This window comes from Sprattus sprattus (assembly GCF_963457725.1).
Source record: "Sprattus sprattus genome assembly, chromosome: 2".
Taxonomy (NCBI): domain Eukaryota; kingdom Metazoa; phylum Chordata; class Actinopteri; order Clupeiformes; family Clupeidae; genus Sprattus; species Sprattus sprattus.
The window spans coordinates 34,200,897-34,225,249 of NC_137921.1; the positions used below are offsets into that span (position 1 = coordinate 34,200,897).

The 24,353-nt window shown below is 46.7% G+C and overlaps 1 protein-coding gene across 1 annotated transcript in view; it reads left to right on the forward strand.

Annotated features, from left to right (window-relative positions):
* arhgef18b (rho/rac guanine nucleotide exchange factor (GEF) 18b) overlaps nucleotides 1-24,353 on the forward strand; it is a gene marked incomplete at its 5' end in the record, with an annotated part of 53,215 nt that overhangs the window by 17,337 nt on the left and 11,525 nt on the right. The window contains 18 exons of the mRNA XM_080832012.1: nucleotides 860-927; nucleotides 1,224-1,260; nucleotides 3,430-3,613; nucleotides 3,863-3,969; nucleotides 4,287-4,427; nucleotides 4,817-5,058; nucleotides 5,449-5,574; nucleotides 6,084-6,201; nucleotides 6,498-6,752; nucleotides 7,081-7,157; nucleotides 7,447-7,625; nucleotides 7,789-7,862; nucleotides 8,317-8,502; nucleotides 8,635-8,775; nucleotides 9,258-9,370; nucleotides 10,885-10,965; nucleotides 11,181-11,231; nucleotides 11,561-12,052. Of these exons, the coding sequence (XP_080688138.1) occupies nucleotides 860-927; nucleotides 1,224-1,260; nucleotides 3,430-3,613; nucleotides 3,863-3,969; nucleotides 4,287-4,427; nucleotides 4,817-5,058; nucleotides 5,449-5,574; nucleotides 6,084-6,201; nucleotides 6,498-6,752; nucleotides 7,081-7,157; nucleotides 7,447-7,625; nucleotides 7,789-7,862; nucleotides 8,317-8,502; nucleotides 8,635-8,775; nucleotides 9,258-9,370; nucleotides 10,885-10,965; nucleotides 11,181-11,231; nucleotides 11,561-12,052 (2,672 nt within the window). The remainder of the gene's footprint in view (nucleotides 1-859; nucleotides 928-1,223; nucleotides 1,261-3,429; nucleotides 3,614-3,862; nucleotides 3,970-4,286; nucleotides 4,428-4,816; nucleotides 5,059-5,448; nucleotides 5,575-6,083; nucleotides 6,202-6,497; nucleotides 6,753-7,080; nucleotides 7,158-7,446; nucleotides 7,626-7,788; nucleotides 7,863-8,316; nucleotides 8,503-8,634; nucleotides 8,776-9,257; nucleotides 9,371-10,884; nucleotides 10,966-11,180; nucleotides 11,232-11,560; nucleotides 12,053-24,353) is intronic.

Sequence of the window (24,353 nt, forward strand, 5' to 3'; positions counted from 1 at the left end):
GGAACGTGAAGTACCTTCACCCACTCTCACCCCAAAGGAAAAAAATAGCCTGACCCAACTCATGATAATGTTGGATATGACAGCCCTGTCTCTCATGTGACACAGCTTAGTCTAGCATTGCAGTTAGTTGAGTGTCTAAATCTTTTTAATCAGCTGTGTGTGATGTTGGGTGGGCTAAGGCTTACAGGAAAAGTTTTCAACAGTAGTCCAGGCCTCTATGTCTGTTACACGGTGTAACCAGAAATCCGTTAGGGACACTTTCGTTTGAAATCACAGGGGGGTAAATGACTGTCTCCTGTAAAAGTAAAAGTACAGCCAAGGTTTGACTCAAACTGACGTTGGCACCAGGAGCCAGTAAAGATCACTCAGTGATCATTCATCAAAGGCATATTATGCATGTTTCTAATGCACTCAGTGATCAGTCATTAAAGGCATAGTATGCATGTTTCTAATGCACTCAGTGATCATTCATTAAAGGCATATTATGCATGTTTCTAATGTTTGTTGTGGTGTGTTTTTGAAGGTAACCAGTATTTAAAAAAAGAAATAAAAATTCAGTCATGATATTCACTGTGTAGTTTTGTGATTTGGTTCTGAAACACATAATATTTAAATGTAATTTTGCAAGCCATCTTGCTTAATCAGTGCCAGCTGTGCTGCTGTTGCTGTTTGTAAGGACAGCCTGTTTGGCTTTTGGCTAGTTTTAGACAAACCCCCCTGTTGCATTAATATGCACTGCGAGGCTCATTCAGGCCAAACCACAGTCCATCCACTGGGACCGAGCTCAGATCTCTGTGGTCTGAGTTTGCAGGTTGGCTTTGCTGATGTAGGCTACCTCTGTTCTGTGTCCGCCTGGCAGACTGTGCTGTGAACGTCCATAAGAGCTGCAAGAGTCTGCTGGCAGAGTGCAGCAGCAGTAAACACAAGGTAAGTGTTTCCCATCACTGAACAGTACATTCATATTGGCCCATAGAAGTGTCTAGAGATGCTCCTATGCCATACAGTTGCCCTCATAGTGTGCATATCATCTTATTAGTTAATGCACAGGAGATGTTTCAGGTGTGGTGGGGGGATTTGTAGTAGCAAATGGGGCTGGTTTTTCTGTGTGGGTGTCATGTATTTGTGTTTGGTCTTTTCTTTCCCAAAAAATAAATATCTAGGGCTAGAATGAATCCTTTCTATCTATAGAAGTTTACAGAAAATGTCTTTTGGTCTTTGAACAGTTCAGGGAATCTGTGAAGACCAGTGGATCTGCACAAAGTAAGTGTCTTGCACATCCAAGCAACCTTTAATGGCCAATTCCTCCTGACAAACATCATGTGATAATGGGCACTGACATACTTCTGTGACTGCTGTTGTTGTTGTTTTTCTGTCCTCCTTGCCATTTGATTAGTTGATGGAGGATCACAGGGGTCCCTTGGTGGCAAATTAAAGGTGACCCACTCACCTGGTGGATTAGCTTCACATCCCACAGATTCATTAATTTAAGATACTTGTTATCATGCAAGGCATGCCTATATATCTGAAAATGAAACTAAATGTGTGAATATGTTTACCTGAGTCTAAATATGTATTTGATGTAGTTTCTCTCTGGCCACATTTAGGTGAGACTATTCAGGAAGTGGTCAAAACCGAGAGGCTGTAGCTCGCCCCTGTCATTACTCAGCAATACTCATGAGTGGCCTTTTCTGAGGTGCTAGGTGACTCATTCATATGGTGTTTCTGTGGTCAGATTCTGGCATTTTCTGTCACTCATGCTGATGCCAGGTTTCCACAGCTCAGCAAGTGTCTACAAGAGGCAGCAGAGGTGCTAATTGCTAACAAGTAGTCTACCACACTCCTCTCCACAGTCCCCATCTAGGACGTCAACCGTCTGAAACTACAAAAAAAATACTTTTTTTTCCAACTCAAACTAGATTTAGCCTTTTTTGTTTGTATCATAGATAGATAGCTTTTTCAGTGGCGATTCCATATTCTAGTGCTGTGAAATGATTAAAATATTTAATCGCGATTAATCGCATTTATGTCGAAGTTAACTCAAAATTAATCAAATTAGTATCTATTCTACATTTTTTACATCATTTTTTTATTTTATTTTAATGCTCTTGTCAAAATGGAAAAGTGGATTAGCTTGCTTTATGCAAATGTTTTATTTGATTGAAAAACAACATTGCCAATCAGGGCGGTACAAAATTAAATTATAAAGTGCACATTTCAGGTAAACAAGGACTCAGCCTATAGTGCAGTTAAACCATGGCTTAATATTTTCTTTTTTTCAAGTTTGCTGGGAGCATAGAATACAGGCCTCTTATTTCAGAAACAATGAACCATAACAGTTAGGTTACCAATAAAAGGTAAGCCTACTACTTCTTTGCTTTTAAACCATTCCATTCAAAGCTTTTTATCATCCATTTCGCCGTATCACTCCCTCCATTTACTCAAACCGTAACGTTTGGCTACTACTCAGTTTGCGAAAAAACAAAACGTTAATCTCGCGATTAAAAAATGTAATAACGCGTTTAACTGACAGCACTAGTATGTTTGTAAAGAAATAGTGCTTCTTACAAGTACTTTTATAAATGTACTGTTTGTCTTTATTCACACTGTAGTGATAACTGAGTGTTTTCCTAAACATACAATTTCTTTTGGTGAATCAAAAACAAGTGTTCTTTCAGAAAAGCCAGAGAGATTTGAACCTTGATCTAACAAGGTGTGTAAGGATTATGGATAGTGTATCCTCTTCATGTGTCTAGCGAAAGCCTGTCCTCTCTTAGTGCTCTCCGGCGAATACACTCATTAGATGAGCTGTATGACATTTTCTTCCCCCCCCCCCAGGTGATGGCACTTGTTTTTTCCCTTATTATGGCGCTCGTGCCTGCTCACCTCCTTGAGTCAATTAAGCTGCACAAGTGGCGTCTGGGGAGGCTGGGCGCACAAGCCCCCAAAGTGCCCTCCTCCCGCTGTCTCTGCCCCTTCTCTTTCTCCTGTTACCTAATTAGACTTTCTCACTCTGGCTGGCCAACCACAGCCACCCTGCAGGAGGAGGGCAGAGTGTGAAGTGTAGAAAGATCGAGAGAACGAGAGAACATGCGCGATTTCTAGAAGCTACCATCGAAGGAGGTATAAAGGCTGCCCTCATCCCTCTTTAGGAGCTAGTTCTGGGCTTGGTTTTGCGTCGTTCACTCCAGGTAGTGTCTCGTCTGTACATGGAGCTAGACGTTAGCGGTGGGGCAAGCCGTGAGGCACAGCGGCGCTCTGCCCGCGCATCCAGGGGCGTCTCACGGCGCATGGGCATGCGGATGCTCCTGCATGGGAACCTGCTCCGCTGCAGCCTCCTGGGTTCATTCCCATCCTCCTGGCATCAGCGCTACCAGCAGTCGCCCTTCTCCTCCTGCTCCCCCTCTCATTCACCCTCCTCTCCCTCCACAGCAGCCATCAGGGACCAGTACTCCGCACCCACGCACCAGCCGACGCAGCAGCAGCACCACACTCCGCACCCCTGGGTCGCCGATGGCTCCTGCCGGCCTCCACGCGCCCCAGGCATGACCATCACCCCGCGAGGACCGAGCGCCACCGCCAGCAACTCCTCCCTCAGCCACTGCAGCAGCTCAGGGTCAGTGGAGCCCCTTCACTCACACACACACATAGAGGACGGAGACAAACTTATTGTCTCTTTAGAATCTGGACACAGGAGGCAGTCTTTGGTTTTTAGAATCTGGATAAGGAAGGCAGTCTTTGGTTTTTGAGGTTTGTAGTTTTGTTGAATTGTTTTTTTCAAATGTGGTTTTTGAGTAAGACAGGCATCAGGGCTGGATGGTATGTTTTTGGTGTGTGTTTTGGCTGAAAGCTTTGCCTCTCTTAGATCTCTTCCAGGCGAGATGGATGAAACGGATGCCGGCAGGATTAAGCGATTCGCCGAGGACACGGTCTCCTTGGCCCCCTCCACCACAGAGTCCATCATAGTAGACGGTGAGGGAACAGACTGAAACTTGTGAAAAATAAGCTTGTGCTCTGGAGCTAAGCTCGCTCTATTTCCAATGGTTGATGGTGTGGCCAGTCACTCTTAGCGTGCATCCTTTAGTCATTCTTCCTCTTGCTCTCTCCATTTCATTCTTTTTATTCCCCCATCTTTTATTTCTTTATTCCTTTCTTGTCTCTCTTCCCCCCCCCCCTCTCTCTCTCTTTCTCTTCCGCCTTCTCTCTCTCTCTCTCTCCCTCTCACTCATTCACTCTCTCACTCACTCACTCACTCACTCTCTCTCTCTCTCTCTCTCTCCTCTCTGTAGATGCCTACTATGCTGCGGTGCGAGGGGACCTGGAAGCTGACGCGCAGGGCTTCGACCTGGAGTCCTGGAGCCTGACCGTGGATCAGCAGTATCTCAAGACCCATTCCAAGGAGGCCATCAAACAGCAGGATGTAATTTATGGTAAGTTCTGTCTATCTCGCCCTCATCCACTATCTACTATGGGTTATGTCTGATGCTGGTTGTAAATACAACATGGTCTTGATCATGTTTTGTGAAAAGAACAGGTGGTATTCATGGTGTTGAGTGTGTGACGTGTGTTTGAATGGTCTGTGTGGGTTTATACATTTGTTTGTGTGTGTTTTGATTTGCAAATGTGTAAATGTTTTGTTAATTCGTGTATGGGTGTGTCTGCAGGTGTGTGAGCGTGAACGAGTGTATGTGTTCAGTTGTCGTTGTGATTGCGTATGTTGTGCATTTGTTGTTTGACTAGTTTGTTTGTTTGTTTGTTTGACTTGTCTCTCTGTGTGATAAACATGCATGAATAAATAACTATCCCTATGTCCGTGCAGAGCTGATTCAGACAGAGATGCACCACGTGAGGACACTGAAGACCATGCTGCGCGTTTACATGCACGAGCTGCGGGATTCGCTGCATTCCCAGGGCAGCCGTCTCTTCCCTCGACTGGAAGAGCTGCAGGATCTGCACGTGAACTTTCTGTCCCGCCTCAAGGAGCGCTGCAGCCAATCATTGCAGCCAGGCAGTGAAAGAAACTACACCATACCAAGGCTGGGAGACATCCTCGTGTCTCAGGTATGTGCACACACACACTCAGGCACACACACACAGGCTGGTACTCCATACAAGCTGTACTTGTTTTCTGCATAAGAATGCAACCCTCAAAGGCTTTGTGAAGTTGCAGTTCTGAAATTGTAGTTCTTGGAGGCTATGTGAACAATTAATATCAACACACACACACAAATACAAATACACACACACACACACACACACACACACACACACACACACACACACACACACACACTTTTCATAGTCCTCTGAGCAAAAGTACCCACCCATGGGAAACATATTAATGTTTCACATTGACACTCTTGACAGTGTAATTTAACCGTAGTAGCATTTTTGCTTTGTTCTAATCAGTACCATGTTGATCATGTCTTGCGTTTGTTTGTCCCGTCGCAGTTTTCTGGTGAAACCGGGGAGAAGATGAAGGAGTACTATGGTGATTTCTGCAGTCACCACAGTGAAGCCGTCAGTTTCTACAAAGAGCAGCTGCAGAGCAACAAGAAGTTCCTGCACCAGATACGGGTGAGGACGCTCAAGCACAAAAGGGGCCTGCCTTTATTTCCGCCCCAGCTGCTAATATGCTCTGATATTAATTCAATTCAATTTTATTTATATAGCGCCATAAAAAATACAATTGCCTCTAGGCGCTTTACAGAGCCCAGAGCCTGAACCCCCTTAGTGCAAGCACAATGGCAACAGGGGCAAGAAAAAACTCCCTGTTAGGCAGGAAGAAACCTTAATATATAAAATATTAGACGTGCTTGGAGCCAGACTCATGTGGCACAGCTACAGTTGAAGTCACCTTTCCCACTGGTATTCCACTGGGTCTAAAGCAACACACTTTTGATTATTTGTTAGGAGCAAAATGGTCCTGTCCAATGAACCAGATGTAAGTGGTTCCGAAAGACAGTACACTCACTGTCTATGCTAGTATAGGGTTTGCGTGTAGGGTTTCATGGGTAATCAGTGCAGGCTCAGTATTTGGGTTTAGAGTAATGTGCATTCTTTTTTGCTGTTTATATTTTTCTCAGAAAATTGCCAACTTGTCCATCGTTCGACGGTTAGGGGTCCCAGAGTGCATCCTGCTAGTCACGCAGCGCATCACCAAATACCCGGTGCTGGTGGAGCGTATTCTGCATAACACTGAAGGTAATGGAGTCATAATCAAACCCCACTTATCAACACACAGATGCAGTGACGCCACTGATCATTTCTATTTCTTGCTCACTGGGTACAGGCCCCTCAGATGCCAGCCTATAGGTTGTTTGGTTGATGAGGTCATGCCCGTCATGGACACTCTCTGAGTTTTGTGTGTGTGTGTGTGTGTGTGTGTTTGTGTGTGTGTGTGTGTGTGTCTCTGTGTGTGTGTGTGTGTGTGTGTGTGTGTGTGTGTGTGTGTGTCTCTGTGTGTGTGTGTGTGTGTGTGTCTCTGTGTGTGTCCACAGCGGGCACAGAGGATCATGAGGAGCTGACGCGGGCTCTGGGTCTGATAAAGGAGGTGATCACGCAGGTGGACACGCACGTCAACGACTACGAGAAGGCATCGCGGCTGCGGGACATTGCCGCCAAGCTGGAGCCCAAGTCCCACGGCAAGATCAAAGATGGACGCGTGTTCCGTCGCGAAGACCTGTGCCAGGGCCGTCGCAAGCTCCTGCACGAGGGCACCGTCAACTGGAAGGCTGCCTCTGGGAGGCTTAAAGGTACATTAACATGCCACGCACACACACACGCACACACACACGCACACACACACACACTTACACTTTCTGACGGATTTGTGCTTTCCTTCATGCTATCCCTCACCTTCTCATAAACAAACCCCAAACCCTCTTCCACAAACACACTCACACTTACTCACTCAGACACACTCCCGCCTTCTCTCACACAAACCCCTAACCACACAGGCACACACACGAGCTGGGCACACTAAACTGAAGCAAACACACACACACACACACACACACACACACACACACACACACACTGTATTAATCACTCTAAAACTCTCTGCTCTTTAAATCCCCTCAGACATTTTGGCAGTCCTGTTGACAGACGCCCTGTTGCTGATACAGGAGAAGGACCAAAGACTCGTCTTCTCCACGGTGGTGAGTGTTCAGTGTGTGTGTTTGTGTGTAAACATCAGGGTTCAACACCATCCTTTAGACCTAGAGCCGTCCTCTTGGAACAGACACACAGTTTTTATGTTGTTAACCTGTGGCTACAATTGTGACTGATAAAGTTCATCCCAAAGAAAACTTATTTATACTCTGTCTGCTTCCGAAACTACACTTCGGGAATGGAACTGAATACGATTTCACCACATCTGAATCAACATCCGTGTGTTTTTTACGGCTGCAGTGTTCATGGGTGTGTTTGTTGTTTTGTTTGTGTCAGGACAACAAGCCGTCGGTGATCTCGCTGCAGAAGCTTATCGTGCGGGAGGTGGCGCACGAGGAGAAGGCCATGTTCCTCATCTGCGCCTCCTCCAACGAGCCCGAGATGTACGAGATCCACACCAACTCCAAAGAGGAGCGCAACACCTGGATGACTCACATCAGACAAGCTGTAGAGAGGTACACTGACGCACTGTTTGGTCGATTTGTAAGTGTGTGTGTGTCTGTCTGTCTGTCCGTCTGTAAGTATGTTTTTTGAATGTCCAAACCTGCGCAATGAGTTGAATAAGATATTATAGTTGTGCGTGTTCCACCTTTTCAGCATCTTTTTGTCCCTCCTCAGTTGCCCTACCACAGAGGAGCGTCTGTTCAGTGAGGAAGAGGAGGCCCGAGCTGCCCGATTCAAAGAGTTCCAAGGTCTGTTCTCACCTCACACCATGCAACGTCCCTGTTGAGTGCAGCCTCTGCTCTTCTTGGCCACAAGGGGGCGCTGTGGTATTAGCAACAGATGACTTCATTCTTTTCAAAGATTAACTTTAGGGCTGCGGTGTAACATTACATAACTGAAGTAAGTTAATAGTCATTGCATAAACTTCAATTATGCATGGCAGGAACACAATTTGCCAAATTACTTATTTTCAAAGCATGTCACCTGCTCCTGTGTTTCCACACAGTGCCTCTCTTGCTTGTTGTAATTCCCCAATTCCTCTATTTCTTAAGCATATAATGAGGACGTATGCAAAACTAAATGCGTCGGTTAAATCACACTAGCTGCTAAAGTTTCTCTCTACTTCCTCTCCGTTTTGTGTTTTTTTTCTTCTTCTTCTTCTTCTTCTTCTGACCATTTCTCTCTTCCCTCTTTCCCACACAGACCGGCTGATTGCTAAAGACTCTCAGATCAGCCAGATCCTGACGGAGAAGCTGGAGCTGTTTGCGGACATGGCCGCGTCGGTGGGTGGCGCAGAGGATGTGGTCTCGCGCTCCCGTCTACTGCTGCGTGGCGATACCTCCGATCTCCAGCAGGGGGAGCGGTTGCTCAAGGGAGCCATCACTGAAGGCAAGGCTCAGTCATGTCACCAGAGGCCGAAAAAAACTAAAAAATGATTTGAAGTGTAATTGTTAGCAAATTATTAATAGTCATCCGATGTTTTGAACGGGGTTCTGACGTGCTGAGTGTCTTGCGTTCCAGTGGAGAACCTGCAGAACTTGCTGCTGTCCCGCGTGAGAGATCCTGCTCCACGGCCAGAAGAGAGCCAGGGTTCTGGCGTTCTACCCAGGAGGGCAGGCACATTTGGGGGCTATGACAGCAGCCGCTCCATCTTCCAGAAGAGTATGTTTGAACCGTAACCCTGGGACTATATACACACACACACACACACACACACACACACACACACACACACATTTGGGGACTATGACAGCAGCCGCTCCATCCTCCAGAAGAGTACGTGTGAACTGTAACCCTGGGACTACACACACAAGCACACTTGGGGGCTATGACAGCAGCTGCTCCATCCTCCATAAAAGTACGTGTGAACTGTAACCCTGGGACTGTCACTGGCTGGGTCATCTCTCACCTGGCAGCAAATCATGTGCTTGCTGCAGAGCGTGACCTTGTGACTGTTGCTTGACCTTTAACACATTCACATGGGATAGAAGTTTAAGGATGAGCGGTGTATACACACAAGCATGAGTATAAGTACACACACACACACACACACACACACACACACACACACACACACACACACACAAACACACACACAAACACGTCACATAGTGCTGAGACAGGTTTGTGTTTGTGTGACGCAGATGGTGGTGTGAAGAAAGGTGCTGGAGGCCTGAAGTCCAGAGAGAGGAGTCAAAGAGCCAGCTCTGACCCCCTGCTCAAAGAGCTCTGTGGCAGCCAGGGCCTGGAGGAGATAGTGAGTTTACCACACACACACACTCACACTCACATTCACACACAGGCACACTCACCCACACTCACACACAGGCACACACACACACACACACACACACACACACACACACACACACACACTCACACTTACACAGAGGCACACACACACTCACACTCACACTCACACTCACATACACACACACACTTACACTCACATACAGTGACAGACATGCACTTACACAGGGAGACTTTGAAGATCTCATTCGTATGGATGCTCACACACATTTTAGAATTAACACTCATGTAATTTATACATACTACACACACTATGCACATGTTTTGACTTACTCACATTTAGGCTATTAGTTATATTTTTAAAACAGCCAGTCATTGTAGCCTACCACTCGTGGAATAAGGAATTTCAAAGAGATGATGGAGTGATTTGACTCAGAAGTGACATTGGGCATTGGCAGCTCGAGATGTTCAGAACAAGTTTAACTTCTAGCTCAGTAACATCACCAGCTAAGAAAGAAGGTAAGAAAAATAGTCGGAAAACTTTGATTTGCAAGGCAAGCAGGCAAGTGTTGGGGTTGTTACAGTAGCCTATAAAGCCTACAATGCGGTGACATTTCGGAATTGATAAACTCGTGTCGGTGTTTCCTTAATAGGCTTTCTTTCATTTTGCAAAAAAAAAAAAAAAACAGTAGGCTATATTACCATATTAAAATGGTGTACCAAATTGCGTTTTATTACAATGATGAAAAAAGCGTAGGCCTACTAGCCTATGGTAAGGTCAGGTTTGCCGATGTGCTTGGCTATTTTAAAGTTTCTCCCTGTGCATCGATCGGAGACAGACGTCACTTCACTGATAATATTCTGGGGATAGGCTACAACATAGCCAATAGGCTTTCATACTAGGGACTTTATCCTTTAAATATCTTTGCGGCATTGGATCAGTCTCCTTTCAAGAACAGGCAAGAACTTTCTAGCCTCGCGTCAGCCTCGCGTCAGCTTCGCGTCAGCCTCGCGTCAGCAGCGCCTATACCTAAAAACAACAGGCGGATGGCGGGTGGGTGCGGTTTTGAAAATTGGTCATAAAATTTGTGCGGATGGATAGCGGACGGATCATGCGTTTTGTGATGCGGTTGCGGATGAAATAATAGCCCATCCGCGCTTCTCTAACACACACACACACACACACACACTCAAACACACAGGGACTTCAGCCCGGTCGGCGCACATGTCCACTGTCCTGTGAGAGGGCTCTGTGATTTCCACAACAAATGACTCCAGACAGTGTTTGGTAAACAGCACCATGAACAGTCAGATGACTCATTCCAAAGCTTTCCATGCCGTCATTCCCTGTCTGACGGGGGGAAAAAACCCATTTGACTGTTTGGGCTCCTGAATCCTCCCATGTGTCCATGAGCTGATATGTAAGGCTCTTTAAAAAGTGAGCTGGCTGTTAAAGGCCTCTGGAAAGGTTGCTTCATTGTAAAAATGGATTTTTCCTTTCTGCCCCTCCCCCCTTCTCAGCCCCCCCCACCACAGGTTGATGGGTCCTCTCCAGCCCGTCGTCGGAACCCGTCGTGGGCAGGCTCTTTTCCAGAGGCTGAGGTAGGCTTGGAAAGAAAAGGGCATTAAGTTTTCCCTCAATATTGTTTTGTAGTTGAATAATGCATAACATTGTTGTATAAGTAAAGTTCTATCTGTGCACTTTTAAGGTGTTGCATAACCCAAACTCAGCACTCACACACACACAAATACCCCCCCCCCCCCCCACCCGGCCCCACTCTCTCACTCAAACTGAAGCCTCTTCATCTTTATTGCAGCAGTTCCTGAACAAAGTGCTCCAGCTGTCCCAGAGGCTATACAGTCTACAGGTAAAACGTGTGTGTGTGTGTGTGTGTGTGTTTGTGTGTGCATTTATGGGGAATGTTGTGCCCTGTAGTCCTCTTAGGCATTAACCAGAGGGTGGGTGGTTTTCATTCTGCTCCCCAGGCCTTGAAACCACAAGCGCTAGCATATCAGCTCAGTCAAATTCCCCCTCTAAGAACATCCCTCCAAGTTGCACACCTTCAGCTGTACTGCATGTTTGGATGTGTGTGTATGTGTGAGAGTCGGCATGTGTGTGCTTGTATGTATACTGTGCATAGGCACATATGCTTCATCCTGCATTTTATTAACCCTCCCTCCCCCCTTCAACTCCCAGACGATCGTGGCACAGCAGGACAGCCACCTGGAGCTGCAGCGGGCCTCCCTGAGCGAGCGCGAGCGTCCCGGCGGCGGACGCCATCGCCTGGGCAACGTGCTCCTGGAGCAGGAGAAGCAGCGCAACCTGGAGAAGCAGCGGGAGGAGCTGGCCAACTTCCACAAGCTGCAGCTGCAGCACCGGCAGGAGCAGGCGCGATGGGAGCGCGAACGCGACCGGCACCGCCGGCAGTCTGAGGCGGCTGAAGGGCGGCTGCAGCGGCGTGAGGACGAGTGCCGGCGGGTGGAGGTGAGCCTGGCCCTGGAGCGTGAGGAGCTGGAGCACCAGCGGCAGAAGTACCAGGAGGACCTGGAGCGCCTGCGCGAGTCCACGCGCACCGTGGAGAGGGAGAAGGAGCGGCTGGAGCAGCAGAAGAAGCTCACCCTCAAGAAACACACCACGCTGCCCACCGGGCTCAGCTCGGGCATGTTCGCCGGACAGGAGACAGGGCAGGTAGATACATACACAAGCAAGCACGCGCACACACACACAAACACACACACACACACACACACACACACACACACACACACACACATTAATAAAATATGTACCCAGACAAAGTGTTCCTTCCCTGAGTATGGTCACTGCTCAGGACCCACCCCCCTACTGAACACCATAAAATCAGTCGGTGTAATATTAGTGAAGTTTGCACTCACAAACTTTGCCTTCGTTCTGATCTCTGAGCTCTGAATTAGTCGCACAGTGCCGGATTCAAATAAAAAATACTTGCAAAACCCAGATATGTCAAGGAGACGTTGTGTCTTCTGACATTCAGTAGGTCAGTGTCAGTACTGGAGAGGTTTGTGTGGTCTCACTGTGAGCTTCCAGCTTACCAGCACAAGGCCCATCCACTCTCCTGCTCCTGCTCCTGCTCCCAGCCTGTGAAACATCAGCTGTCTGTAGCCAGGAACAATATGGCTCTGTGTGGGGAAGGCTGGTTTATCCTCCTCCCAGCCCTGGCTGTTTACTGATGGCAGGCAGGATATGAAAGACAATGCCATGAGAAAGAGTAAAGAAAAAAAAACACACAACCGAAGGGGGGAAAAATTAGCCTGGTGACACCAGCCTACGTATTTCCGCCTGAATTGATTTCAAGCTCTTACTCAGTCTGGCCCAACCCCATTGACAATCGTCTCCAGAACTCAAAATTTTGCAGGACCAATCAGCGAACAGTTCAGAGCTGTGACGCAAAACTCGCCTTGGAGGAAAAGACACGAAAAGCTATCGGAAAAGTTGTCTCAACTCTCGAGAACATCAGAAAATTAAAAGGAGAACAAGAGTATTTTCTTGTAAGTTTTATGATTGGAAAGGACGTCGTAGCTCTTCTCCCAACTGGCTTTGGGAAGAGTTTAATCTACCGAATGCTTACTAAACGTTGCTGATTGGTTAAGGGAACTCCAATGATTTTAAACCTCAAGATAAGCACCCGCCGATCTCGGAAACCAAAATGCATTGGGTTGGCCCAGACTGAAAGACGGAATGAAATGGAGTCACAGGCTGGTAATGGCCAGGCTAGGGAAAAATTACCATTTGCCAAAGTTATAACCAGTCACCTACACTGAGATAGTGTCTCCCCCCTCCTTCCCTCCACCTCTCTGCCTGTACTCCCAGTGATGTCACAATGCCTCTTATTGTGTTGCCGTGCCAGCCGGTGGCGATGCCGTAACTTTAGCCTCCTCTCTGACGGCACACTATGCGGGGTGGGCACCCTGAGATGGGACACACACACACACACACACACAGGCATACATACAGGCACCCACACACACACAAACACCGCCACTGGCCCAGCCAGATTAATTGCATGGCTGGCCAGGCAGACGGCCTTGATCGACAGAGACTCCGTCAGGAATCCGTCTCTGACATGACTGACACAAGTCCACCATTCATGACGCACTGCCCCGTCCCCCCACCCCTGCCACCTTGCCAGCGTCTTTCACTGATCGAGTTTAGGCTGGTGGGGGATATATTAAGGCTCCTCGACTCGCTTTCGCCTGGCTCCTCTTCGGTTAAGTAGTAGTTCATCAACTTGACGCACGCACACAGACAGACACACACTCTGTCCCTCTCTCTCTCGCTCTCTTTCTCTCTCTCTTTCACACACACGCACACACACACACACACAAAGCTCTCGCTGATGCAGCCTGTCTGAAAACATGCAGCTGACATGAATTATCTGCACTCCAGGCGTCTAATTTCTGCGACAAGGTCAGGCTGTCACGCCGGATGCTCTCTGGCCACAGGGCTCAGGAGATCCCCCCCTGCCCCTGCCCCTGCCCCTGCCCTGTGCCCGCTGGCTAATCTCTTGATGTTGCTAGGTTATGGGGACGCTGGCGAGTCTAACGCCGCTCTGTCTAGCCCAGTTTTTGTCAGATTTTTACGGTAATCTTAATTTATTCTAAATGTCAGTTCTTCTGTTGTATATAATATTGTAGTTCAGTTAAATCGCTGTACATAGCCAATCATTTTTGTACTTTTTGATCTATTTAAAAATGTTATAAGGGTCTTCGTTAGTTCAGCTACCAAAACATCATTCCGGAGACTTGTTTTAATTTAAAAAAAGTATTGAGGCGAGGACGCTGACATCTTTGAAAGACTCTTAACATTGTCCGTCCCACCTGGAAAAGGGCTCTAAGGGAAAGGGCTCAGGGATCCAACCATCATACTCATCATACGCATCATACTCGCCTGGACGGACAACTTTCCAACTTTCCTCCATCTCACCACAGTGTAGCTAGCGAGGCTAGGCAGCATCCCTAATCGGTCACCATGGTGTTCAACTATACCAGCTCGCAACTCTGCCGACTTCACCCCGCAACCACTCCTGGACTAAACAACCCCATCCTCAAAGAACTTGGACTCCTTCGTAGGGCTGTCAAAATTGCTCAAAAATGACATTCGAATGTTCGTTTGGAAAAAAATCACGAATTCGAACTATTCGAATATCTGGTTGCCTATTTTACGCAGTTGCCGTCAATACGTCAATAATGCTACAAAACCATTGTTCAAATTAGTCCTATAAACACCCCAGTAACGTGAAGGCCTAATCATGGAAAGCCACAACTTTGTATCGCTTGCATTTCACCACCACACCTGCAAGCGCGCAAACTATAGTAATCTGAAGAAGACGCCCGCTTCTGAATGTTACAAACTATGCTACTGGTAACCTTCCTTGCTTTGCTTACCATTTATCGAGTAGGCCTATTAAAATCGATAAAGGAAAAAATGCATGTCGCCTACGTCTTCCACCATGCCAGCGAAAGGGCCAGCACAACTACGCACCATTCGGATTCATGAAAAAAAAGCTGTCTCGGACTTTGCCGAGAACATTGCGTTACAGCAGCTTTCACCAACTTGACTACTAGCTCCCCTGAGCTCTACTTCGGATGCTTATTGAATGGCATAGCCTGTGTGCTACATCCACACAGGCTCCGGTAGAAAATGAATCTTCCAAAATCAGCCATGCTGCTCGGAGATGAACATCCCATCTCTCTGGTCACCTGTTGCACGTCTGACGCGCCATCACAGCGCCGTAGCCACAGCCAACAACAACACAGGAAACATTGTGAGATCTCTGCACTACAACGTGGGAAACACCGCGAGATCCCCGCACTCTCTGCTGAATGGATTTCGTGGAGTGGATTCTAGTCACTGTGCCAACACTACCACTCACGGATCTAGAAAAAATCTCCGCCCTCTCAGAAAACACACACCCTCCCCCCAAAAACAGAAGGCTCTCAAATTTGCCTCCCTTCACATCCAGTCCCTCACAAACAAATCACTTATATTGAATACATTTTTATCTGACCATGACATTGACATTTTATGTCTTAGTGAAACCTGGCATCACAGTGGTGACTACCTCTCCTTTAATGAAGCGGCTCCTGCAGGCTAAAAATACATCGAAAAAGCATGCAGCTCTGGTCATAGTGGGGGGCGGGCAGTGTTTTATCGGGACACTTTCGGCCTTGTTGAACTGCAGGTCTCTGTTTCCCCATATTTTGAATGCTTAGCTGTAGGGCTGAACGATTAATTGCATTTGCGTTTTAATCGCGATATGATGAGACGCGATTTTCAAACCGCAACTTGAATAAAAACCACGATAATTTTTTTTTCTTACATTTTTTTTTTTATTTATTTTTTAAAGATGGTAAAATTTGCACACAGTGATTAAAGCAGCATAACGGATCCGTGCTAATCACTAACGAGATGCTATTGGCTCAAACTAGCGAAATTTCTTGAAATGTGCTTACTGTCCTAACACAGTCAAACATCAAGCAAGTGCAACACAAGACGGCAAATAAGCTACTTACTAGTTCGGCAGACAGTAAAAACCAGGCGGCTTCAGGCACACCTACATAACGCAGTCATTTGCCTACGGACCCTGGTATGGCAATGGCACAGAGGCGATTCTCCATATTATGATTATGATTATGACCATGAAGTACAATTACTGCATAAGGCCAATTTAAAAAGTGCATGCCTTGTGTTTATACTTGACTTAGTTTAAATAACTTAAATGCACAGTGGCAAAGCCACCGATTTGTTTCTGTAATGAGCAGTTAAATACAAATGTAAAATGTGGGAAAGAATATTTCACACTAAATGTATCTAATATTGTGTCATATTTAAATCATTCAGTACGTTTTGTTGGAGAAAAAAAGAGGATAACATTTTAAATTAGATTATTTTCCCAAATCGTTCAGCCCTACTTAGCTGCCTGAAGCCTCACCCCTCAACCTCTGATAATTGTTTCTATTTATAGACCACCCAGAGCTAACCCTACTTTTATATCAGACTTCTCTAATCTCCTCACAACCCTGTGGCCCACCTTTTCCAGGTTGGTGGTACTTGGTGATTTCAATATCCATGTAGATGCCCCCAAGTGCCCGCTGGCCGTTGACTTCCTCAACCTCCTTGATTGCCTCCCGCTCACTCAGCATGTACAAGGACCTACCCATAAACACGGCCACACCCTTGATCTTGTCATCACTGCCGATGTCTCAGTTTCCAACACCCATGTCCTGGAGCTAGGCATATCTGACCACAGTGTGGGACTACTGGACACTATTGCTACACCACCTGCCCCCAGCAGCAAGCGCTCCATTACCTTCCGTAAGATCAAGGACATTGACCATGCCCTGCTATCAAATGCTCTCTCTTCTGCCCTGACAGAGCCTGATCCTGCACTCTCACTTGAACAACCACCGTTACAACCACACTCTTCAAGATGGCCTAGACAGGTTTGCCCCTGAAAGAACGCGGCTGGTGTCCTTCCAGCGCTTAGCCCCTTGGTTCACTGACCATCTCAGAGCCCTTAAGTCGGAGGGTCGAAAAATTGAGCGCAGATTTAGGCGAACTGGCTTAACTGTCCACAAGCTGTACTTCAGAGAACCTCTGAAAATATATTCCTCTGCTTTTAGAGCTACCAGGGCATCATACTACTCCACTCTCATTGACTCTGGCCATAATAACCCAAGGCACCTGTTCTCCACTATAAATCAGATGCTCAAACCTTGCAGCTCCTCCACCAATACTCCCTCCTCTGATGACTGCAACCGCTTCATGGACTTTTTCAAAACAAAGGTCGATCAGGCGCAACATCACCCCCGACCAACCTGATCCTCCCTCGGATCTTGCCCCCATGATGGCCCAGCCCTTGATCATTTTGCTGAGGTCACCCAAGCTGAACTGTCCAGCATTGTTTTAAAAATGAACTCCTCCACCAGCTCTTTGGATCCCATCCCCACATCTCTATTGAAAGCTTGCCTCACAGCCATTGTCCCCAGTGCAACCCACATAATAAACAGGTCCCTATCTACTGGTGAAGTTACCCCCGCCCTCAAACTGGCAGCCATCAAACCTGTGCTTAAAAAGCACAATCTGGACCCTGAGGACCTCTCAAACTACCGTCCCATCTCAAACCTCCCCTTCCTAGCAAAGGTCGTCTCCCTCCAGCTGCATAACCATCTCCACTCCCACCAGCTTTATGAATCCTTCCAGTCTGGTTTCAGACCTTCCCATAGCACCGAAACTGCTCTGGTGAGGGTGGTAAATTACCTCCTAATGTCATCAGACTCTGGCTCACCCAGCCTACTAGTCCTGCTGGATCTAAGCGCCGCTTTTGATACAGTGGACCATAATATCCTGTTTCGGTGCCTCCAGGAGGTGGGAATTACAGGCTCTGCCCTGGACTTCTTTTATTCCTATCTCACAGGACGGCAGGAATATGTTGCCCTTGGCAATATCACCTCCAGCATTAGGTGTGTTACCTCTGCTGTCCCCCAGGGGTCAGTCCTGGGGCCCCTGCTTTTCTTAATTTACATGCTACCCCTGGGAAACATACTTCGAGGTCATAACATCCCATTTCACTCCTATGCAGATGACACACAAATCTACATCCGAACTTCACCCGACAAACAACAGGCACTATCACAGACTACCAAATGCCTGGATGACATCCAGCACTGGATGAGCAACAACTCACTACAGCTAAATGGTGGCAAGTCTGAAGCCATTCTTATTGGCACGCCCCACCAAATAAAAAAGGCCGGTATCACCTAAATCACCATAAATGGCCACCCCACCCCTCTCTCCTCACTTGTCACAAACCTTGGTGTCAAGCTGGACTCTTCATTGTCCTTTGATGCACACATCAAATCCATCTGCCAAACTTCATTCTACCACCTGAGAAACATCTCAAGGCTGAGACCCTCTCTTCACAAACATGCTGCAGAAAAGCTGGTGCACGCATTCATCAGCTCCCGTCTGGACTACTGCAACTCTCTGCTGGCAGGTCTTCCAGCAAAAACCATCCAGAGGCTGCAGTATGTTCAAAACAGTGCTGCCCGGGTTCTCACCAAGACAAGGAGATCCGAACACATCACCCCAGTCCTCCACTCCCTCCACTGGCTTCCAATCAACCAGAGAATAAACTTCAAAGTCCTACTTCTAGTTCACAAGGCCATAAACACGGTCCGGCCTATCTCCAGGATCTCCTCACCCCTCATCTCACACCAAGGACTCTTAGAGGTCGTTTACATGGAGCCTAGTTTGTCAATCTGATACGGATAGCTAATACAGATAGCCCTATCATACATACGAACACTCTCTATCCGCACCTTGTTTCCGCAACGATCACAGTCCGGGGTAGAAAGTGAGTAGATTTGAATCGGTATGGGGGCTGGTGTTCGTCTGCACGGTTTCACGCAACCTGATGACGTCACTGCCCCACGTGATCTTTTCGCCATCTCCAACCAATATATGTATAACTTGTTCTCCCTCAAAATCTCACTCGTGGTGGGCCTCGAATTCACTAACATTAACCCAGTCTTCTGATTTTTGATTAGCCCCCTATCTTGATCTAATTCTTCTTATTCAGACGAAACATAACTTTCATGACCACAAATATAAATTCGCCAGCAATTTAATTTGCTTTTTTATTCATAAATGTATGTAAAATGCTCGGAGCAATGCATCATGGGAAATGGGATGACAGACATGTCATGTTACTGTTCCAAACTCTTTATTATCAATAGAAAAAATAATTCATTTTCGCATATCCTTTAGTCTGACCACTGATATTAACTATCATAATGTAATGTTGTTAATTGGAGCTTGAATGTCTTGTGTAATGTGTTTATCCTCGTGCTGTGAAGTACCTTCTTCTAGGTTTTTCACGTTTTTTCAGTTGTGTAAATAAAGCGCTAAAGCGCCACCCACAGGCGTGAGGTATGTACTACAGTCGGTTCACCACAATCTGCTGCCTCCGTGTTTACGCAAATCTCTCGTTGCCAGCCTCCGTATTTACGAAATTAAAAGATTCGATTGGTGTGAAAAGTAAATCCGATTCGGAGGCCCTAGACTTCGTGTGCATAGTACCTTAGGTCCGGACAAGCAAACCTTCTTGCAGTTCCCCGGACAAATATGTCCAGAATGGGAGATCGTGCCTTCTCCTCGCTGGGGCCACGACTCTGGAACAAGCTCCCGGAGAACATTAGGGCTTTGGACTCCATCACTACTTTTAAATCCCACCTCAAAACCCATCTTTTTATGTCTGCCTTGTCCTAAAGACCTGGGGCCGTATTCACAAAGAATCTTAGGGCTAAAAGTAGCTCATAAGTGGCGAATTTAGGAGAAACTCCTAAAAATAATGGGCGTGTCAGTCTTAAATTTAGGACTCCTATTTTTTTTTACTAAGAGCAATTCACAAAATATTTTATCCCTAAAAGTAGCACCTAAGTCTAGGACAGCTTAAAACTCCTCATGAGGACTCCTAAGTCACTAAGACCTATTCACAAAAAGTCTTAAAATGGCTGAAGCCAGACGTAACGTGTTGGAGACAATGAACGACTCTGAATTGTTGAGAAGATATCGTTTAAACCGTGAAGGCATCAACATTTTACTAGAATTAGTGCGGCATGCAATTACGTCTCCAACTATCCGAAACAACCCAATCAGTCCGGAAGTTAAATGTTTGATAACATTAAGATTTTTGGCTACGGGGAAAATGCAACTTTGCAACGCAGACGACTTCAGAATATCGCAATCAAGCCGATTCATTCATCAAACAATCACCGCACTCTGTAGACCACACATTGTACAACAGTTTATCCGGTTCCCTTTGGACAATCGCCTACTTCAAAGGATCAAGGTCAATTTCATGGCGTTTGCAGGAATGCCCGGTGTCGTGGGTGCCATCGATGGAACACACATTAAAATAATTGCTCCATCCAGAGATGAGGACGTCTTTGTAAACCGCAAAAAGGTACATTCAATTAATACACAGATAGTGTTTGATCCAAATTTCACAATCATGGATATTGTTGCGAAGTGGCCTGGATCTACTCACGATTCGCGCATTTTAATGGAGAGCGCGGTCTGCGCCAGCTTTTTGAGCGGCACCATGTACCTGCTGGATGCCACTTGTAGGCTGACAGTGGCCATCCATGCAAGACATGGCTTTTGACACCCTTCCTCAATCCACAACCGGGAGCACAGTTGAACTACAACATGCAAGTATACGCATGAGGCCTATTTTGGTGACACAATACCTGTAGCCGCGACGGCTCTTTTAAAGTCCACTCCGCAATCTCCATCCTACATTGTGACTGGAGCGCATACCACCGCTTCTCTAAGTCATCGACAGAGCGACACACGGCAGGGAATGAAGCATTTATGTTAACACATAAGTCCTCCCATGCCTCACGCATAGTTTGCAGGGTGCTTTAATTATTACTTCTTTGATTTCATGCAATTTCCGTGTTTTTTTCGGCAATTTCTCTTTCTCTTAACGTGCAAAGCATCATTCTCGTTGGATGCACAAACTTGTCATCATGCGTGTGCATTCTGCTAAGTGCACTATCCATAACTATTTAATATGACTTCATTTGAAGCCTAGGTTATTCTCTTATTTTCTGTTGATTTAGTGGGATCGTTAGGGGGATGTTAGGACTGAGTTTTGAATGAGAGCGCCTGTCAGCAACCAATCACCGTACGCACCGCTTCTAAACTCGTGCATGAGAATGGACGTCATCCATAGCAACGGAGTTTTTATCTTAAGCTTAGGAGTTGGTATTATCCTTAGTATGAGTAGGTCTCAGAGCCGTTGTGAATCACTTTTAAGAAATTACTCCTACGTAAAAGGTTTTAGCGCGAGTTAGGAGCACTCCTAGTGGTAAGATAAAAGGCTTTGTGAATACGGCCCCTGGTTTCTGTTTTTTTTTTTTCTGTATTGTTTTTGAATGCACTGTTTTATATTGCTATTGTGACCCTGTTAAGCACCTTGAGACAAATTTGTATGTGAAAGTGTGCTATAGAAATAAAATGCATTATTATTATTATTATTATTATTATTATTATTATTATTAATCCGGAGCACAGACATCTCACCCCGGCTGCCTGCTGGTTGACTCCCTGGAGCGGGACAGACAGATATGGCAGTCTTCAGAGAGCTGTGAAGGACAACTCAGACCGCTAGACTGACTGTCTCTCTAGTCTTCAGGATGCAGGGACAGAGTCTGAGGATCCTCTGTGGATCACAACTGTGCATTTTATTCAAAGTATATTTCAGATGGCTATTTTTATACCACAATCCCAAAAGCCCATAACCTGCATTTGGTCTCTTTGTTCATGTGCTCATTAGGCAGACATTAAAAGCTGTCAACTCGTTTTTTTTTTTGTGGGCTTCATTCCAAGCCAACGTCTCCCGGGCACTTTCATCAAGACCAATCATTACAGATTGACAGCAGCGATGTTGAGACGCCCTTGGCGCTCACCCGTTCCATAGCCATAGTATATTCCTCTCCAGGCGTCACGGGTGATGTGTCTGGACATGCCCCCAGGCAGAGGCAGTTGCCTCTGCTATCTTCACGGCGTTCAGCACACCTTGGCACTGTTATCAGCGTGCAGTCAGCTTGCCCTCAGGTCTCCCAGAATGAGTGTTGGGAAAGAAAGCAAGGCATTTCATCTGATTGTTACATGTGTTTCTCATAGACAGGACCGTGTGCTTGGGCTATGAAGTAAATAGGTATGGTGTATATTTCACCAAATGTGTATTGTACCTGACGAGCATTGAGACTTCTACATGGCTTCAATCTTGACATGGTTTGACTAACTAAAGCTGAATATAATTAATACAAAGTCGTCAATCTTAACTGAATAGCCTCTCCTGCTTCAAATGGAAAGTGGGTGTTCAGTAGCACAGCACTATCCACTTGAGAGATGGGCAGTTCCCGACGGGAGCAGAGTCTGCAGTGTGGCCGTTAGCTGACTCTTTGAAACAGAATAATGTGTTTATCAAGGGCAAGCTTGGCATGTTCTGACGGGCTGTAATATTAGGTTGACGTGTGGCAGTTCCATCTCCCAAAAATGTTAATAAAGTTAAATGAGGATTCTGTCTTCAATGCATAGCTAGGAGATTGAGTGTGTGTTAATATAACCAAATTTGGTCAGGGAACATTAGTGTCATGTTCTGTTCATTGACACTTGAGTTGACCTTGCCCATGGTATGGACGTGAAGAGGATGTGCCCTGGGGCGTCCACCTCCACCCCAGCATGCCTGAGCCGTGGCTGTGTGCCCTAGGCCAGTCAAGTCCTCTCTCTCTGTTTCTTAGTCACTTCCTATTTCCATGGTGAACACAGTGTACTGGAGAAGGGCCAGGTGCTGTACTCCTCCTGTGGACTTTAGTGTCCTCAGGGCTCTTGCACTCTCTCTCTCTCTCTCTCTCTCTTTCTTTCTTTCTTTCTTTCTTTCTTTCTTTCTTTCTCTCTCTCTCACTCTTTCTCTCTCTCTTTCTCTCTCTCTCTTTTTTTCCCCTTATTTCCCTCGCTCTTTTATTTTCCAATCTGTCTCCCAGGGTCTTCTCATGTGCAGGATCCAGGCTTGACTTCCTAACAAAGAAATGTTTGGGGGAATTAGTCTGGTCCACATCCTGTCATTTGCACAGTGAAGTGTGCTGCGCTCCTGGTCAAACACTGTTCTTGTGATGCATGAGATGCATGAGTCAACATGGATGGGGCGAATGTTGACATTAATCTACAGCGTTAAGTGGAAGCCGGGTAGAAGCAGAGCTGGCTCACACCTCCCTCGCTGACTCAGGTTCAAAGAGCCACATGTTGCGGTTGCTTAGGGCCCTTTTGAGTAATCCTGGAGCAACATCCCTCACTTGAGTCTCGTTTTTGTTCTGTGTCTTTCACTCGTATCAAATGAAGCTTGCGTCTCAAACCCCAGCTTATACGCTTCTCAAGTACTCCTGGAACCCAGAGTAAACACCAGGGCAGGTGGAAGCCGGGTAGAAGCAGAGCTGGCTCACACCTCCCTCGCTGACTCAGGTTCAAAGAGCCACATGTTGCGGTTGCTTAGGGCCCTTTTGAGTAATCCTGGAGCAACATCCCTCACTTGAGTCTCGTTTTTGTTCTGTGTCTTTCACTCGTATCAAATGAAGCTTGCGTCTCAAACCCCAGCTTATACGCTTCTCAAGTACTCCTGGAACCCAGAGTAAACACCAGGGCAGTGGAACCAACCACTGACATCGATCATAAACAAAAACAACAACAGCTGAGGATTATTATTATTTATTTGTTTTTTTGTAAGCTGGTGTTTGGATAAGGGGCCAATATACTGAGGCTGCTGGGACCCTGTGATTTAGTCATCAGGGCCCGTGCCTCTGCTCCCCAGCCACACCTGATACCTCCACGCTCTGCTCATGCTGAATAAAGATGAGGTGCTCCCATCACCCTTGTGACCCTGTGGTGTGGGAGGGGGGAGTCTCAGATTCTGGTCCTCCTCCCCCCCCCCCCCCCCCCCCCGCTTTGCACAGTCAGCAGAAATGCCAGGACCAGTGTTTGCTGATAAGTACCTTAAGGCGTCGCAGGATGGAAGGTGGGGGGGGGGTGAAGCCGCACCCTATAATTATCCAGCTGCACCCTCTCATTTAAAGAGCGGCTGGAGCTCGGCCAAGACTAATTGTTTATGTGATGTCAGTCAAGGCTTTTGTGCGCCGCTGCAAGCGAGCCCAGATCTGATTCTTGAAAAGCCCTTGAATAAGCCCCTGTATTTATGGATGGCACCTTTCTACGGAACAGATACAATGGAGTGTCTGTGTGCCGTGGACGCCAGAGCTGGGAAAAAGCTGCTGCCGCTCCCCGGGGTTCCACAAAGGCTCCTCTGTGCACTGGAACTGGTTCTGAGCTTGTTGTTCCCAGGTTCTAGCTCAAATCCGGTTAGAACAACACAGTCTCTGAACTCATT